The sequence below is a fragment of the Triturus cristatus genome, chromosome 1_2 (assembly GCF_964204655.1).
Source record: "Triturus cristatus chromosome 1_2, aTriCri1.1, whole genome shotgun sequence".
In the NCBI taxonomy this organism is placed as follows: Eukaryota; Metazoa; Chordata; class Amphibia; order Caudata; family Salamandridae; genus Triturus; species Triturus cristatus.
Window position 1 is genome coordinate 144372442 of NC_140580.1, and position 19367 is coordinate 144391808.

The following is a 19367-nucleotide window of genomic DNA, read 5'->3' on the forward strand; positions in this document are numbered from 1 at the left end:
CACTCTACTAATCACACTACTACTCTACTACTCACTCTCTACAACTCTAATACTCTCTACTACCCTCTACTACTCTCTAGTACTCTTTGCTACTCTCTCATTCTCTAATACTCAATATGCCAAAACAGCGTGACCTTTCTCCAACCCTTTATTCTTTGCCTAAAGGCACTAGAGAACAAGTACAAATATTAATGCTTGCATAAATATACATATATACATACATATGCATGTTATGTACATGAAAGTTTGAAAAACACTAATACAAGCAACGCTAAAAAGCCACCTAATTACAAACAGAATTGCTTAAACTTTAATAAAGACAAGACCTATTGCATTTTTAATGCTTGTTTCAAATTAAGTACCGGTTGTGAGAGGGTTATCTTCCTCCTACTTGTAATTTGGAAAGTAATGCATTTATGGTTTGAGACCGCCACTTTGGTCACAAACCACTGATCAGATGCCAATGCCCAACTCAAGCCCTAACTAGGAGCTCTTTGTACATTGGAACCATAGCTTTTAATGAGACCTTAAAAAGTGTAAAAAGCAGTATGTGTGTCACTGTTGTTCAACACGCTATAAACATTCTCAAACTTTGCATACATAACAGGTGGGTTAGTTGTGAAACCTGACCATTAACAAATAGTTTCTACTGGACCCAGTTGTGGCATACAGTTGTTTTGACATTGTACCGTGTAAGTTCATATCGTAAGACCCAGAGAAAGTGATTCATAAGCGACTCCTAGATGTGGTATAGGAAGCGCGTCCAATGTGAATTTTATGCACATAAACAAAAACATAAATAAATGAGTTCTATTTACTTAATTATATTTAAATGTATCTTTGGTAGGTATCCCAAAACTCTGTCTTCAATCCAGTAATCCTACTTTAGGCACCCGTGGGAAAAAGAGAAAAAATAGTGACACCAGATATGTATTGTGAATTCCCAAAAATAATAATAAGAAAAACATGATAAGATCAGTATTTTAACCTTTTATTAATGACATTTTTGCAAACAGTTTTTGGGGAACAACAGTTATTCCTGAGGTTTATGCACCTGAAAACTATATTTACTAGGTTATGTCTCCAAATGACCCAACAGAGGCAGTGAAAGATGTTAGAATTCTCTTGAGATGCTACATCAACCTCTCCCAGGAGAGCAGCACAGCTGTGAGACACTGGAGATCTAGCCAGGTATGAGAGAACGGTCTCCTATCACTTCCCAACAAAAAAGGTAGTTGCAGCTCTACGGATTCCCATCACCAGACCCATTGTAGGTGATAGCTTCACCCTCGGATCAGTGGTGTCCTCTGAGTGAATCGCTTTAGCTTTATTCAGTGACATTTACTTCTCAGCACTGTAGCTGTGGGTGGGTTAGCGCTATCAATTAATACAAACAAGTTATGGTGACCTAGCTTAGCGCTATGGAAATATACCTGTTACCCCACCGAGTGACATAAACCCTTGTGGCTCTCAGTGCTGACTCACCCCTACACTAGCAGTTGGATCTGGCAAGCACTGTAGTGTTTGTTGATCTAATACTTTCAGGCAGAGCACCATTTTGTTTAGAGTTCTTGTGCCATGTATCCAGTGTTAGCTTCCTCGCAATTATGTATCAAACCTCATTTAACCACGCTAAGAATCATGAAAGTACATTTGCTTTCCACCATCTTGCAATTATTATTTTCAAAACAGTAGTTGCAAAGATCACCAATATTTGAAAAAGTTTGGTTGATAGAAGATATAAGTCAGTGGTCTCCAACCTTTTCTACAACGAGAGCTCTGCTGATCAATGAAGCAGTCCAGAGTTACTATCGGCTTTGACTTTAGTTGCAGTAGTCACCACATTAAATACAATCACCATATTGACTGCACTTTGCAGGATTACTAGTGGTGACCACTCTGATGCACGGCACAATATTGAGAGACAAAATATCGCCATGCCAAAATATAATATCTATAATACTGACTAATAACAACATCATGAAACACTTATATATAGGTAAGTGTAACAGAGGCTGGCCTAATCGACATGTGTAGAGTACCATCGCAGTAGCCATAGCACGGTATTATAGGGTGCACTATCCAGTCCCAGCACAATACAATCACAGATAAAGGTGATTAGATCCTTACTCAACATATTTGCTATGATTAAAGTGTAAGTCAATGTCATCATTTGTGATACGAACAGCAGATACTGCCGAAGGGGTGACAAATGTCTTGGGGTATAGATTTAGCTGGTCACAGTGTACTAAATGTGTCTGCAGCATTATTAGAGGAGATAAGATCCTGAATCCACTCATGTATAGACGGGAGCGAGGCCCACCTCATCACCAGACAACGCTTAGCTACTACCAGCGCCAAAGGTGTGTATTGTCTAGAAGCAACAGGAACATTTTTAACATTTCCCAACAGTGCACGCATAGGAGAGCACTCTACTCTGTGAAACATCATTCTACCTAATTCAGTGAAAATGTTATTCCAATAAATTTGTATACTTGGACACAAGCATTCCAGATTAATGATGTCAGCCTACTTACAGTTGAGTCTTTGTCATCTGACATCGACAATCCGTCCTATTCCCACACGCACGGTGGAGTATAAAAATAGTGTTGTATGAACTTAAACTGTATGAGCCTATATCTGCTACTGAGAGAGATGCTTCTAATTGATGAGCAGACGAATAGCCACTTTTCACCAGTGATAAGTGCATTCCAAACCTCGCTCTCCTGATAAGTGTGCTAGGTTTCCGCATGAAGGCATAGCGCACCAGGTTATGTTATAGGTTTTAGTAATAATATACCTCTGCTCTCATTTTTGATTCTGGTATGTGAGTACGATAAAGAGGTAATACTTACTAGGAAACTCTACCATAGCGCCACTCATCTCCTACCAAATCCTATAGTAGAGGAACACTTCGAGCACTAACAAGGAGGGACCCAGTCTCCCTAATCTGCCCAAGAGTTTTAAAAGAATTATGGGCGTGCAAGTCTCCCATGCAACCCACCCTGAGCATCTTAAGATAGGCTCTAAAGCACTCTTCTATAAGCACAGACAGCTACACACACTGTGTGAATCTGCATTGCCACCAAGTAGAGCAAGTCAAATCTGCCCTTCTTCATTAGCCATCTCCACACATCTACAGTGGAGTCTAGTGGGTCATTACATGTGTGATCTGCAAGAGAAACCGAACAAGCCAACTATGAGCATCCCAGATTCACAAACCTAATGCTCAAGCCTGTTATTTGGTAACAATGTATCCAGTAATACGCAAGTTGGGTCTGTGCCTCGTGATAATAGCATTCCAGGTCCGGAGCAGCCAGACCACTCTGCTCATATGACAGAGTTAGTATGGTCCAGGTGATTTTAGGGAGCCTACCGGCTCATTCCAGTTTAGTAAGCAAGCTCAGTAGCATGCTAAGAGAATGCTTGAGTAGACATGGTAGGAATGTTCTGGAATTAATATAACATTCAAGGCAGAATGAACGTCTCCATGACAGCCGCTCTCTCAGCTAGAGATAGTGGAAGTTTGATCCATTTCTCTATACCCTCTGCTAGCTTATTGAGGACCACCCCATTTTTTCTGTGAAGCACTTCCTCTGGGCTGCTGTGGACCATAATCCCTATGTATTGCATAGGATCTAGTGTCTATCTAATTGGAAAGACCACTAGACCCTGTATAGTAACCTCCATCAAACAAAAATGAGGGATTTATTCCAATACATTTTCAGCCTTGACGGAGAATCTCCTAGATCACTTGAGGAAATTAACAACAGGCTCTCTCCTGTACAGTAGGAGGTCATTGGCATATGCAGATATCATTGGTTTTGGCCACGAAACCTAAGCCCTCTCTTTGTGAGTCTCTGAGAGCACAAGCCAGCGGTCTAGACACCAAGGCATACAGTAAGTACAAGAGCGGGCAGCCCTGCCTTTTTCGCCAATAAACTGGAATCGGGTCAGTAATATGACCATTAACCCAGATCCTGGCTATAGGGTCGGTAATATAATGATCATACCAGACAGACAAAAATGTTGCCTAACCCTAGTTTGTCTAGAACTGAAAACATGTATTCCCATACAACAGAATCAAAGGCCTTCTTGACATCCAAGAAACATCGCAACCACATTTACGTCAGGGCTAAGTTGTGATACAATGCCCAAGAACTTCTGAAGATAATGAGTGATTGTCCTGCCAGGGATGAAGCTTGATTGTTATGGAAGAACCATGCCTGACACGAATAGGGACGATATGATTCACATGGATTTTGGCTAAGATCTTGATGTCTGTATTGAGTTAAGAAAGAGGCCTATACTAAGAGCAGGGGAACACAAACCTTTTGTGGTAAACTATCTCATTTTCAAACTTAGCTAGACTATGTTGAATAGATTTTGGGTTCCGAGCTTGAGACACTGACGCCTCAAAAAGATATTAAAAGCTTTCCAGACCGTCTCAAACCAGTTACCAGACCCTATATTGTTTTTAAAGTATTTTATAATAGCGAACCTACTCTCAACCTTGAATACCATATGTAACAATGCATCAGGGATTAATCTCCGAGTGTAACTAGATGGGTGTCGATCAGTTATGTTAAATTCTAAAACAAATATGGTGAGTGGTCTGAGTATGTGCGGGCAAGGTGTGCACAAGACTTCACATGTGAAGTGGCATCCCTAGAGTAGGACCAAATCAATATGAGAATATGGTCATGGACCGCAGAGTAAAATATTAAATTTGAGCTGTTCAGATTCCTATGCCTCCTTTTATCTAGTAGATGTTCTTGCGCCATAATATTTTGATTAACCTGGCCACAAGGAAGGGTCTCCTAGGGGTGCCACCAGATCTGTCAAATTCGGAGTTGTGTACAATTAAAATTACCTCCCTACATCAATGTATCGCATCATTGCTGTGTTACATGATTTTGCACTTCCCTGAAAAGTTCTGGGTTATCATAGTTAAGGCCCTATACGTTCATGAATATCTTTTGGTTGCCCACCAAGGAACACAGCTATAATAAACATCCCTTCTGGGACTAGAATAGTGTTGGTCATTTGTGGACGAGACCCTGCACTGCATCACAATACCTATAAATAGGGAGTTTAGCAATGATTGGCCTGGGAGGGGCGCAAAGGACACTGACCGTCGCTCTTACTCCATCATAAACATAGCAGAAGCAGTGTCTCCACTCAGCATGTCCATAAACAAGGCACAATTACTCAGGGATTATTTCAGGGAAGATCAGGGAGACAGTCAGAATGACTTGCACATGGTGCACATCATGATAGAATGGAAAGAGAAGTCTGGGTGGACTGTCTCACCCTTACAGGGTCCATGCAGTGACCGTGACAGATAGTCAGAAACACAAAGGCGACCCTTTTCTTGCCAACATGCCAAACTATCAAAGGAAGTAGTACACCCCTATGTTGAAGGGCAGGGAACCAGGGCCTAGAAGTCTTGTGCCAATAACAAATGTGCAGCCCATGTTTCTGTTGATCACAAAGATTGGGAAATTCAGAGTCTGACATGGATCCTGTGAGATTTTGGCCACGATGGATTTGTTGGAGTTTCACAGGGAATCTTTCTTGGTAGCAAGACAAGGGTCACAATGCCTGCATGACAAGTTGGAAAACTGAAAGTCCTTAAAAAAAGATTTGTACTTTTGTGACAATCATTTCAGAGTCGCAGAATGCAGCAGCTCTAGTAGTGACAATACCAGCAACACAGCAAAAATGTTACACCATTGCCGATGCTGCTTTAATACTCACGTAATAAGATAGTTTAGAAATATACAGATCGACTTTTATAAGGAGGTGTTACCCCTATTTAATGCTAATATCTTCATTGGTGGTGATGTTGAACTTGTTCCATAGGTATTCTAATCTCTTCCTTGACAGCAAGACTTCAAATATATCTCCAAGGCTTATCTACCTTTTTTTAGTTTCACAGATTCCCAACTAGAAGCTATATATTCTTTTAGTGGTTTTGTATAGAGCGAACTCAGCTTGAAGGTATTCAAGCACTTTACATGAGCATCGGCACTTTACACAAGGTCAGAATCGTTTCTTAGGCACGGGGAGATTAAGTGATTCGCCCAGAATCAGCAGATGTTGCCCCAACACTGAGACTCGAACCAGGTTTCCTAGTTCCAAAGTGAGCAGCTCTGGCCCTAACGCCACATCCTCGGACTTTGTAGCCCATTTAAAATTTGGTAACGTGGGGACCCCGTCATGAATATGACTAAACCTGCAGTTTCCCGGCTCATCTAGCGGTGGGGTAACCGTTGAGTTTCCAACAACTGAGACTCAGATGTTTGTGATGTCTGAACCATCTACGGGCTGCTCATTCACCAGAGGGTCACAGCTCAAGGCTTCTGAGGGCCTCCCTGTTAAGGCCTGGCTTCTGACACACATTTCCTTGCCGAGGACCACTGTGCAAGGCAGAGCGGTCAGAGGGAGGGGAAATGACCAATACCAAACTTGCACAGAAAGAAAACTTCCAGTGAGTTAAGCCCACTGATTCCTCTGCCAGGTGGAAGGAAGTGAGCTTAACCTCACCGCCAGGCAAAGTAAGACCATCTTTTGAGTCCAACACAGAGAGAACTGACTACGATGCCCAACAAACATGACCATCAAAAGGTGGTTTAAAACAAATATAAATCCATTCATCATTCATCCTTGCAATTAAGGCAGATATTGATTTGTTTACTCCCATGGTCTACTGCCCACCCAACTACACCCTCCCACCCTGAAATGATGTAATAGAATGTTAACGCACAGAAGACATTTCCACATTTTTGTGGCTCACCTGATCACCATTACTCCTTTTGTCTTCTCTGAGGTGAAATGAAAAAAGAAACATTGCATGCATTCATGTAAAGGGGTCATAGGGACTGATGTACAAAGTGCAGTACATTTGCGATTCAATTGATGCATTAATCAATGACCTCACAAAATGAATATTCACAGGAGACTGATAAACCACCTACATTACAAATATTAATGATGTTGGGCCCTTTGTTAATGACTTTCTCTGTAGGGATGAAGGTCTGCAAGGGATGGCAGACGTTCAAGACATAAAAAAACATTTTTCTCACATATATAAGACAAAGAGCTTGCATGCAGTGGTCCACTGGGTGACTCTCTGCTCCCCCAAAGGTAGCTCATGATTCACAAGGGGAATCTGACCCGGCGTGACAGGTTCCACTTTGGGAATCCACTACCAACCCAGGTCAGTTACAATTGCAACTTCGGTCTCAAACCATTGATACATACAGATTTGTGCCTTTTCCAAGACCTCTGCTATTTACGAGTGAGAAAGGGCCGTAAAAGTTATTTAGCAAATCGGAAAGACTTTTCTGACCAGCAAAATCGCTTTTGTACACTGCAAGAATGCATTTTCGCACATAAAGTGAATTATACGTTGAAATTAAAACTTGAAACCATCATGTTACATATGGCCTCCGATTCATTATCTCTTCAACTATAAACATTTTTAGCTAGTGAAACAGACATACCCAGTCACAAACTGGGTATGTCACTGGACATGGTCACAGGTCAGAGAGATCATGCCTTTGATGAGCAAGGCAGGTGGTTGTGGGGGAAAGACCTTCAGGGCTTCCATACGGGTAGCATTTATGAGTACAACCGGGCTCTAATGCGAGAGCAGTAGTGAATACTAAGATGGCAATAGTGCTCAATGTGCAAGGGGTACATTTTAGAGAGTGGCATGGCAATAGTGCTAGCTAAGTGAAGCAAAGAAATGTACCTTATTACTTATTTGTTTTTAACTGTATTTCTTATTTAGCTTTGTAGACTTTTTACTACTTCAAATTTTTCCTCTCGTACTTACCTTTCTCATTTGCCATTTTTAGCTTTTCTTAGTTTCAATACTCATTTTTTTCTCTTCAGTAGCCATTTTTCTTTTTTACCATGTTCTACCCTCTTTTATTTTGGTTAGTTGTTCCATCTTATAAAAGGGGACATCCAGTGGCCCATCTTTCTCCCTCTTCTCCTATGCTTTCTTTTACATTGTTAATGTTTTCCCGATCCCCTTCTTGTGGATTATTTTTCTATTTTTAGATTTCTTAAAAAGTTGCCTCTTTTTTTTAATTTTTTTTAGAAGTATCACTGTTGAAGTGCTGAACTGAACAGTGACTAATTCGAAGTCTGATTAAAGAGAATAAAATGACTCTATATAATGTTTTGCCTAATTTCTCTTAATCCATGTTGACTCTCAAGAGAAGCAGTTGTTCGTCTCTCATGGTCGTTATTTCTTTTTAGAACTAAGTGCTAAGGGCCAGGTGTACAAAGCCTTCTTGCTGCCACAAACCCTGTAATTTGCAAAATCGGAGTGTGCAACCGCAAAGGGTGTTTTAGAATAGAACAAAACTTTTTGTGTGTCAGAAAAGTCTTTACAACTCACGTAAGAGTTTTGCGTTCCACTCCAATTCACAAATAGAAGGGAGAGTGATAGGGGCATTCCCCTCCTAGTTCTGATTCAGTAAGGAATGTATCAATGACGTGAGACACAATTGCGGCTGATAACTAAGAACCATTTACTGACACCAAGAGTTGGTGAGAGCGGACTCGCACAGGTGATGCTGTCCTTATGGGACATTTTCCCCTATAGAAATCCTGTCATGCAGCTTGGACCTAAGGACTACTGCCCCTCTTCCCCCAATCCCACTCCGCATTGCGTCTCGAAACAGGAAACCTGTTTTTGAAGTAGTGCCTGTTCCTTTAATGGACAGGGGATGCCTTTAAAAAAAAAAAAAAAAAATCTCCCTGTTTGGGAAAGAAAAAAAACTGCAGGAATGGATGTGTGCAATCACTTGCAGGACTTCATCTCTGCATTTGTTCTCAAAACATGTTTCCTGTTTTGGGACCGCAATTGCTGGGACAGACCCTTTGCAGACCTCCATCTTGCCTTTCAAGGCCAATCATTGGTGCGTCCAGGGTCGGACTGACCTATAGGCCAATGAGGCACCGCATCAGTGTGTGGGTGGTTGTTTAGCAGTTGTGGGCCGGTTTTATGGCCAGGTGGGTTGGCTTTTACTGTTGATTTCCATGATATTAACTCGTTTTTAGCGATATGCTTCGCTAATAGGGGCCACTTTTATTTTGGTTCCCGGACAATTTTTTGTCTCAATCTGACCCTGGGAGAAGGTTGGAGGGGGTATCACAATTTGTGACGTGACTAATTAATATTTATTAGCCCGGAACTTTTGTGCCCACCCATCCCACTGAGAATGGACAATTAGTTATGTGATCTATTATCTCAACACAAATTCTATTCTTATTTGCAAAGATCCTTGTGTGCAGATTGCACACCCATTGTTTGTGTTAGGGAATAGTACATCTGGCCCATTGATCCTCCAATGATTACCAGTGTTTCTGAAAATATCTTAAACCTCCCTCCCAATAAACTTCCTAACCACTTATATATGCGCAATTACAAGGCGTCCAGAAGCCTTTCTTTCTAAATATAATTATATGCAATCATCTTAACATTGGCACAATAGACCAAAACATGCACGTGATTATTCTATCATAAAGTTACTGCTTCTTGTTTTGAACAAGACATTTAAAGCAAATCATTAAAAAAACACGGCTGTTAATACATCAAATAGATTTAATCAGTGGTAAAACATCCCCGGCACTCACCGTCAGCTGAGAGTACCCAGAAGCTTGGCGCTCCAGCAGTCAGCTCAGCCCCTGCTGGGAGGGTTAGCTGTAGAGTGTACTGGAGGGTCTGGCCAGGTGACATGGTCAAGGGGGCAAGAGGAACACTGGGGGTAGATTTCGGCAGCTTTGGTGCTTTGACTTGCTGACGTTTGGGCTGCATAAGGCTGTCAACGACATCAAACGCTTCAGGCTTCAGTATGGGCAGCTGGAAGACATGTCAAGGGGAAAGCATTAGTTAGCCTGGCCCACCAGAAGTTAAATACATTACTATATTCAAGTTAAATATATCACCAAAATCAAGTTAAATACATTATTATAACCGGGCACATCTTCATGCTTAGCTGTTGTCCTGTCAAAAGATTCAAAGTATTAGTAAGCTAAAATCATGGCCTCTGACCTGGCTAACATGGACACTAATTTTAACGTTAGGTGAACTGCTCCACCAATCCTACTGTAAACTATGTCAAGGATTCAACATATTTGAAAAGCTGTAGCCTTGTTATTGCAACTAATCCAATGCTTAGCAACCCCTTCAACATTAAATGTGTAAAGCACAATGTGCTCAGGATCAGTGCATGCTCGGAGCACCGGGTTCCCTGTAATTATACCAAATAGCACAGAGCATAATCTGGGAATCGCTCCATGATTCAGCTCCCATACATGTAGTCCTAGACGCGCTGGTTCCAATGAAAGCAATAGACTGCTGGTGGGCCGGGGCGGCTCAGTCTCTTTATATCCGGGTGTGACACCCCCCTCTATTCGTGTATTGCTGTTGGTCTTTGAGATAACCCTAGGGACTCTAATTGCAGTCAATCATTTCTTAATTCTTTGTTTTCAAGAGACCTGGGGCTAGATGTACGTACAATAGGTCGCAATTTGAGACCACTATTTTTGCAACCAGTGTGGTAAATTGTGAAGAGACCTATTTAGTAAAAGGTCATTTTGCAAATTACCGATTCATAGTGGGTTGCCATTCGACCTACCTCATGAATATTAATGAAATAGGTCAGTATTCGTGGCCCACTAGGATTTGCTGCTATCACGGGGATGGTGCCTGCTGGAGTCAGCAGACCACCACATTATTGCTTTTAAATAAAACAATATTTTTTTTAATGCTGCCCATTTTCCTTAAAGAAAAACAGGATGTGTTTAAAAATAAAAAAATCAATGATTTGTTTTTATTTTTTAAGAGCAGTGGGACCACTGCCTGCTCTTAAAAAATATATTTTTAAACATTCTCAAAGGGTCAGGGGTTCCATAGGGACCTCTTCACATTTGCAAATGGGTTACCACTAACTTTGAGATGGTGATAAAGTACGAATGTTTTGCAACCGCATTTCAGTCGCAAAACAATCGCACTTACCACTACAATTTAGTATTTGGCAAGGACGCCTTGAAAATGACCATTCCAAATACCAAATCCTTATTAGGTCGCAGATTCAAATGGCGATTTGGTAATGTGTTACTGTATTGCAAGTTGGGTGTGATACATACAAAAAGCTTTTTTGTGTTGTCAAACGGTCTGATTCTGCTTTGCGAATCGGGCCATTTGTGACAGAAAAGAGGTGTCGTACAATTAGCCTTTGGTGTATCCATACCATACATGGTCATCGCTGTATATCTTACTGTTAGGAAGCAATTAAGGGGCTAAAAGACTCTACTGAGGCCTGCTAAAATATACTTCAAAAAGAACCAATGGTCAGGCCAACATGATTGATACTGATTTGCGGGGTATTACCTTAGTTGCGATAGATACTCCTAACAATATTATCTTGAACATACATACTGTACAGCAGGCCAGCCAGAATGAATGAAAAACTGTAAACATTACACACATTAGAAACACTTCTTGCTGAATGAGAGAGCCTTTGTGAAATGGGGCAAGATGAATTGTTATGGTAGCAGGTGACATTAATGCCCAAGTTGGCCGTTCATAAATGTGTGCTTGGGATTTGATACTGCAAGATGAAAATTAAGTTGTAGAGACTAAAGTTACTGCAGTCTTACATTTATCGTTAGTGGGACCCCAAATCCTTACTTTTGTATATATGCATGCTTACTATTCCTGTAGTGCAGGGTTCCTCTAAGAGGATCACCCAAGACCAATTTACAGATTTCTTAAATGAGTTATTCATATTGGTTATAATATTATTCCCATGAAGAAGTGTTTCACATATTTTAGATTCTGAAATTGTTGTACAAGTTGAATGTGTCCACGAACTCTTAAATCTGTCAGTCAGGGCCTCATGTAGGTAGCGAAATACCGGTCGGTAACGGCCCAATTTCGGTAAATATTCCGTTACCGACCGGTATTCAGACAAGTGAGATGTAGGAGACCAAAAACCACTTTTCGGTAAATATGAGGCGGTAAATACCGATTCATATTTACCGAATACATAATTAACGAATCGGTAAATATGAAGTGGTAAATATGAAGTGGTAAAAAGTTAAAATGACATGTAGGAGCACTCGGTAATTAAGAAATCCAAGAAAATCGGTAAATAAGAGTCGGTAATTAACACGGATTGAAAGCAGGTGGTAACCAACAACAGTGCAGCTAAGCAATCCCAAAATGCAACAGCGTGGACACCCTGGCAGCTATGTACGTCATTGCAATGCGCCTACGTCTAGAGGCAGCAGGACTGAGGGTTTGGCGACGGAAGGAACGCATCCACAGACAGCGCATCACACTATTCCAGCTGACTGATGCAGAGATACATGAGAGGTACAGGCTACACCCCGAAACCATCATGGACTCAATCAGGGACCCGCACCCACTCCTGGACCAGCCAATGAGAAGGGCGCACGCCATACCCCCACATGTGCAGGTGCTCTGCAGCCCACATCTGCCGGCATCCGGCATTTCTCAGGTGGTGACAGCTGCGGTGGGTGGTGTATCCCAGAGTTGCCTGTCCCGTTCCTTCAGGAATTACTTCCCCCATTATATTGGCTGCATTGATGGGACACACATCCCACTCTGTCCACCAGCTGACACAGAGCACATCTACAGGATCAGGAAGTCCACCCACTCCATCAATGTGCATACCGAATGGAATGATATTGTGAATGGTCCCGTGGGTGGCAGAACCAAAAGGTGCGCGTATGCTATTTACAACGAGGTCTGCAAGTTGCCGCACAGTGAGGCGGCTTCCAGACTGAGAGCTATTGACCAAGCAAACATGGAGAAGGCCTAAGCCGTTATAGATATTAGCTCTAGCACTCTCACTTCTAGGATTCATACATGAGACAATAGGCACATGCAAGTACACGGCGCATGCAATGTACAAGCCCCGATTTTGGCGTGCGTCCTACGAGGTATCCCAGTGCCTGTGATTACACCTTCTTTCACTGTGCTTGCAAACGGTATTCATTTAATAATGATTAATGAAGTTTGCTGCGGGATGTGAGTGGTAATCCCGTACATAACTGTCTCGCATGAAGTTGTCTGCTGCAATACTGTTCTTTTTCCACCCCCGCATGGGCGGCGGGATGTTTCCATCTGGCCTTCGATTCCAACCTTGAAAGCAGAGTCCAACAAGTTGAGCAGAATAGAGCGCCATTGTCCCACAAAGAGGTGCCTTTGACTTCCTCTCGTTAAAATATTTGTCCTTCACGTTGCTACTACGCGCACTGAGGAACAGGCGCCTCTGAATACTGACCTCCCCCTGCATTTCGGCTCTTTGATCCAAAGTATTATCAATGCCTCGTCCACGACCGGCCTGGCTCAATTTTTTCTAACATGTGGGGCTCGGGTCTCGTGACCTCTTTCCAAACAATTTGTGGTGTAATTCCGGCATTTGTTCATTCACTGTTCTCGAGCATCTTTGGAGGTGTTCCGCTGCTTCTGGCGCTGGTGGCAGGTGTGCTGCTTTTACTTTTCATACTACGGAATGGCTGCTCCTTCTGTGCCACACGAGCACCTGTCCCGTCTGCATCTTCTTCGTGATAGGATGCTTGACTTCTATGGTACTTTGCCATTGGCGACTTTGAGCCTGGCTTATGGATTATCCTTCAGGTATTCCTACTTCACCTGCGTACAACCTGTATTACACTGCCTGGATTGTCCCTTTGAATGGCCTCTGGATTTGTGCTTGACCAACATGGTGTCTCCGGTGCCGGATTTCGATCGACTGATGAGGCCCTTAGTGTCTCACGAGTTGTCCTGTTCTGGTGTCCGGATCATGGCGTGTGGAGCGGCGCATGGTATCCTGGGTAATTGGGACATCTCAGCGGCAGCCTACGACTTCTTGTCCATGAGCTATTTGGAGGAACATTCCGGGTGCCCTCTGATTGTGCTAGAGGCTCCGTTGGTTGGAGAACACGTATGTTCCTTTTCTTTACTCAATTGGATGGCTGAGACTTTTAGTGGCCCTGAAAACGATTGCTTGTTGGAAGCCGTGGCCACATATGCTGCCTATACATTCATGGATTAACTGGATTGTCGTCCATTGCGCCTGTGCTACTGGACAGCACCCTGGCGCAACATTTATTTCTTTTAGTTCTCGTTTTTCTCTTCCTGATGGTCTGCTTGAGTTTTATACTATACTTGCATTGTGTTTTTGGAATTGTATGCTGCAATTAATTGGACTGTAGGACTTTGGCGCTGCATTGGTTACGCCCTGTTCTGCTCTGACGAAACTGAACTCTGCGTTCTCTCTTTTCGTGCCTATTACATATTGCTTCGCTCAAGGGGGCGTGTAGTGAGTTCTCCCTGAATACGTACATGCATTGTTCAGTTGGCATTACCACGTTGAATGTTATGTAGCCATATTTGTGTCTTTGCACACGACACTGCGTTTACATGTTCTTTCTTGAATAAACTGCTGACTCGAGACTTCCTTCAGACGAGTGCATTCTGTTGTTCCCATCCCAAGCTCTGCGCAGCGACCTTGGTCTGTACATGCTGTGACACACAGTCTGGAATTTTACACAATGCTTGTTTTCCACTCTAGGTTGTTCGACCCACGATTTAGCCATGGCACACGCGCAGCTGCACATACCTGACAGTTGGTGCTTTTCATATCTCAGACGTCATGTTTATTATTCAGACCGAAGACGAGCCTTCCTGCGAGGAGACTCCTGATGCTCCTGTGATGTGATTTCACTAAGCTGATCTTTGAGGTATGGGGTCCCCTATTCAAGCCTGAGAGACCTTCTATAATGACATGATTGTGATATTGGCTACTTAGTTAAGGGAAGGTGGTAGTGTCCTCGGTATTTTCCGATTCGCTAAATACCACCTCGGTATTTACCGATTCGGTGGATACCACCTCGGTATTTACCGATTCGGTGACTTCCGATTCGTATTTACCGAATGTTACCGAATCGGTAACTGTTACCGAATTTTTACCTACATGTAACTTACCGGTTCTAATTTACCGATTCGGTACGGCTCGGTATTTATGAACCGGTAAAATTTATTTACCTACATGAGGCCCTCAGTGTACTAAAAATAATACTCCCTGCTCCACTGGTTACAAATGCCCCTGTTAAAGTGTTTAATACCTCTAATGCTATCACTTGGGGATGCCAAGCAATAATGTAACTTTTGTTAGAGCTGTTTGCTGATATTATCACAAACCTGTTGCACGTACTGTTACGTACCCTTACTACCCTTCTTCTTTTATTGGAACATCATGAGGTTGTTATAGCAAAACGTAACACTGTTTGATCAAACCAGTTATAGCGGGTAACCCATAACGTTCGAAAACTTCCACATGATTTGACTAAGACTGTGTAGAAGAGGAAAGTCCTCTGATGAACACGATAAGGGATGTACAGTTTGATATAAATATCAAGGCATCCAATATTATGTTTTCGAAATTGAGAAATTATAAGAGTTGATTAAAATAGAAAAAGAGATATGAGGAAAATCCAAGTATCTTTGAACCACGAAGTATTCACTATGCACCATAATTGCATGTGAAAATGTTAACAGAGGATTGCAAAGGAGTAATCCAGGATTCTGAAATATATATCTCTGAGACCCCTGGAGCAGATTCCCTCTAATTGCACTGCACTAAAAATACTGTTAGTGAAGCAAATGTTTTGGACACGAGTTCCATGTCTAAAAGCTTGAATGGTTTATAGTTCTCTTCTTGCTTGTGAAAGCCAGAGCAGAAAAAGAAAGGTAGAAGTTTGGGAAAGCTCCAGCGTTGAATGGGATACACCATCTATCAAAATGGAATTAAATCATTTGAATTGGATGTCATGTAGCCAGAAAGTTGCCAACAATATATTTGAAATGCACGTGGCTTGGAACTATAACCACAAGGAGACGATGGACAGAGCACTGAAACCTTTCAGACATTCACCCCCAGTCACAGACCTCGGTTGAATCCATCATCGTTCTTTAGCTCACTTCTCCACCCCAGTTCAGACCCAACTATATGCAAATCAGTCTTGACCCTGTCCAGCGCGAACTGCCAAGCCAGGTCTTCCCTGGACCGGAAACAGGCATCCTGGGACCGGTTTTGGGGGTAACACGCTTCATCAGCAAGGCTAACTTGAATCCAGTGGCTTAGTGAGCAAGGGACCCATGTCTAGGCATGCCCTGCCAACTTAGGGCGAACAAAGCAAACACAAGGAGACGATGGAGGGAGTGCTGAAACTTTTCAGACACTGAACTGTAACAACACTAATTAAAAAGGCAAAACAGACAAACCAAATAACTAGATCTGTATATTCTTTTTTTTGTTTATTGGTTTTAATTACAGCCATACATACAAGGGTGGACGACATGTTCAGGATAAACAACATAACAGCTGGGCAGTCATAAATGTACATTACACTTAAGTAACAGTCTCTTGTTCAGCACGTCTATTCAACTCCAGTTCAACTGTAAGCGACACACATGGCTCTACTCTATACTTATTCCATTGCGACCACTTCTTATCCCATTTTTTGGGGCATCCCCTCATCTTAAAAACCTTGGTTTCTGCAAGCATGCATCTGTCCATTTCCCTAGCCCATAGGGTGACGAACGGTGAGTCTGTTCGCCCCCCCAACCTCTCGCCAGTTCTCGTTTCACCAATGTGTACCCCAGTGTTGTGAATTGCTGTTCAACTTCCGTGAGGTCAGTCACCTCCCATATGTTTAATAGACCCAGTTGTGGCTTCAATACTATTTCTTTCCTTAAAGCCGCCTGCATATGATTTGACGCTTCCTCCCATAGGGCATGTATCTTTGGGCAACTCCATAACGTATGATAGAATGTGGCCTGTTGTCCGCATCCCCTCATACAGCGATCGTCAGGTCTAGCACCTATTTTCGCCAAAACAACCCCTGTGATGTATGATCGGTGAAGTATCCTAAGCTGGATCAGCCGCAAATTAAGGGTGATGGCCACTTCTCGAGGGGACATGAGAGCCGTCTGCCAGTCTTCATCGTCTATCGGGCCTAGGTCATCCTGCCATCGCTCTCTGAGTTTTGGAAAGGTGTTTGGTAAATTATTACTTAACTTCTTATAAGTCAGGGATATTGCCTTTGAGACGAGGGGCCCGTCCAACAAACGGTCTTCCAGTGGGGACGAGTTTGGTATATCTTTGAGAGACGGAAAGGCCGCCCGTATTGCATGACCAATCTGTAAGTATCTGTACTGTTCCCCTTGGTCCAGATGGTATTGCCCCTGAAGGTCACCGAATGTAAGCATGGCTCCCTTCTTCACCAGGTCTTTCACCGCGGAGATACCAATGAGGTCCCATTTGTCAAAACCGGGCTGATAACATAACATGCCCAGCTTCTGGGTGTACCATAACACCGTCTCCTGTGAGAGGACTCCCGCCCATCCCAGTCTAGCGTTGACTATGTGCCATATCTCCAGTGTATGCTGAATAGGTCCAAAAAATGTCCCCCTATTTTTCCTATCACTAGTGTACAGGGCCCCTAGATAGCCAGAACAATCAGTTTGGTAACGATCAAGAGCATACGCTGGGTCGCCAGGGGGGCGAGATATCCAGTGGTTGACGGTCACTAGCTGCGCCGCCCAGTAGTAGAGTTGCAGGTCAGGGAGAGCCATGCCTCCATCATACCAGCCTTTTGTCAGTTTCGTCAGTGCTATCCTGGGGGCCTTCCCATCCCACAACAGCGTTCGGATTTCACCTTCGATCGCCCTAAAATATGAGTCTGGGACTCTGTGTGGATAATTTTGGAGTATGTAAAGAAAACGAGGGAGGGCCAGCATTTTAAAGAGCGCAGCCCGCCCCACCAGTGTTAAAGGCAGAGTTCTCCAGTGCTTCACACCTGCTCGTAACCGAGCCAAGGGGGGGGGGGCAGATTGGATCTGTAGAAACAAATCGGGTCTGATGTAACAAAACCCCCCAGATATCGAAACCCCTCCTCGGCCACCACCACGTGCATTCAGCTGGAAGTCGGGGGACTTGTCCCCTCAGCATAAACAGTACAGACTTGCGCCAATTGATCGCATACCCCGAGTATTTGCCAAAATTTGTGAAGATGTCAAGGACTACGCTGATTGATTTATACGGGGAGGCTAAGAATAACAGTATGCCGTCTGTATATATATGAGATGCGGTCTTCTACTCCGTCTGCCCACCGCAGCCCCCTCACCATCATATCTCTGCGAACCCAGGCCGCAAGGGGCTCCAACAGAAGCGAGAATATCAGTGGAGAGAGCGGGCATCCTTGCCTAGTACCCCTTGTTAACTGGAATGTTCGGGATGTATAACTGTTAACCCTCACTTGTCCCAGCACATCCGTGTATGGAAGTTTCACCCATGCTATGAATTTCGGGCCCAGTCTCACCTTTTCCAGGACTTCAAATAGATACGGCCATTCTATAGAATCAAATGCCATCGAGGCGTCCAGGGATAGCACCGCCGCATCCTCCTCAATATATTTCCCACGGGCGATCACATTGTGGAGACGTCGTATATTAAGGGCCGTATTCCTCTCTGGCATAAAGACAGATTGGTCCGGATGGATCAATGATGTAATAACCGTCGCCAGCCTATTCGCCAGGACTTTTGCCAGCACTTTTGCCTCCACATTAATCAGTGAAATTGGCCGATAGGAGCCGCATCTATCTGCTGGTTTACCCTGTTTGTAGATGACCACAATGGTGGCCAGCCTCTGGTCTACTGGTAGCTTACCCATCTCCAGACTTTCTTCATACATGGCTTTTAAGTGTGGCACAGTCAGAGAGGCGGTAGCTTTCAAGAACTCAACTGGTATGCCATTAGGCCCCATAGCCTTCCCGGATTTAATCTGCCCCACGGCCTTACTTATTTCTTCGTTCGAGAGGTCTTCCTCCAAGGACTTCCTTTCTGCATCCGTGAGGCTCAGTATATTACTGTCACAGAGGAGCGGACGGGACTCTTCAGCCGTGTAGTGGGAAGAGGGGGAGTAGACCCTCTCCAGATGATCAGCAAATTCCTCAGCTATTTCATACGGATGCTTCACTGTTTCACCCCCCTGAGTCGTCAGTGCATGTACCCATCTGGAACCCTGCTCTCGCCTCTCCAGCCACGCCAATGTCCTACCAGCTCTATCACCTAGTTCATAAAGCCTATGTTGGGTGGCACGGTTCTTAGCCATCATGTGTTCTCTAGTTTTTATCCTGTATTCGTCTTGCTTCATTAAGAGCCTATGGCTCGTCTCTGGTGAGGGATTTTGTGAGTGCTCTCGTTCCAGTTCAAGGAGGTCGGACTCAACCTGGGTCAGGAGCTCAC

General features: G+C 43.4%; 1 protein-coding gene across 1 annotated transcript in view; it reads right to left on the bottom strand.

Annotated features, from left to right (window-relative positions):
• Nucleotides 1-19367, bottom strand: part of NHLRC2 (NHL repeat containing 2) — an 867133-nt gene that overhangs the window by 68906 nt on the left and 778860 nt on the right. The window contains exon 10 of the mRNA XM_085603309.1: nucleotides 9658-9883. Within this exon, the coding sequence (XP_085459435.1) occupies nucleotides 9658-9883 (226 nt within the window). The remainder of the gene's footprint in view (nucleotides 1-9657; nucleotides 9884-19367) is intronic.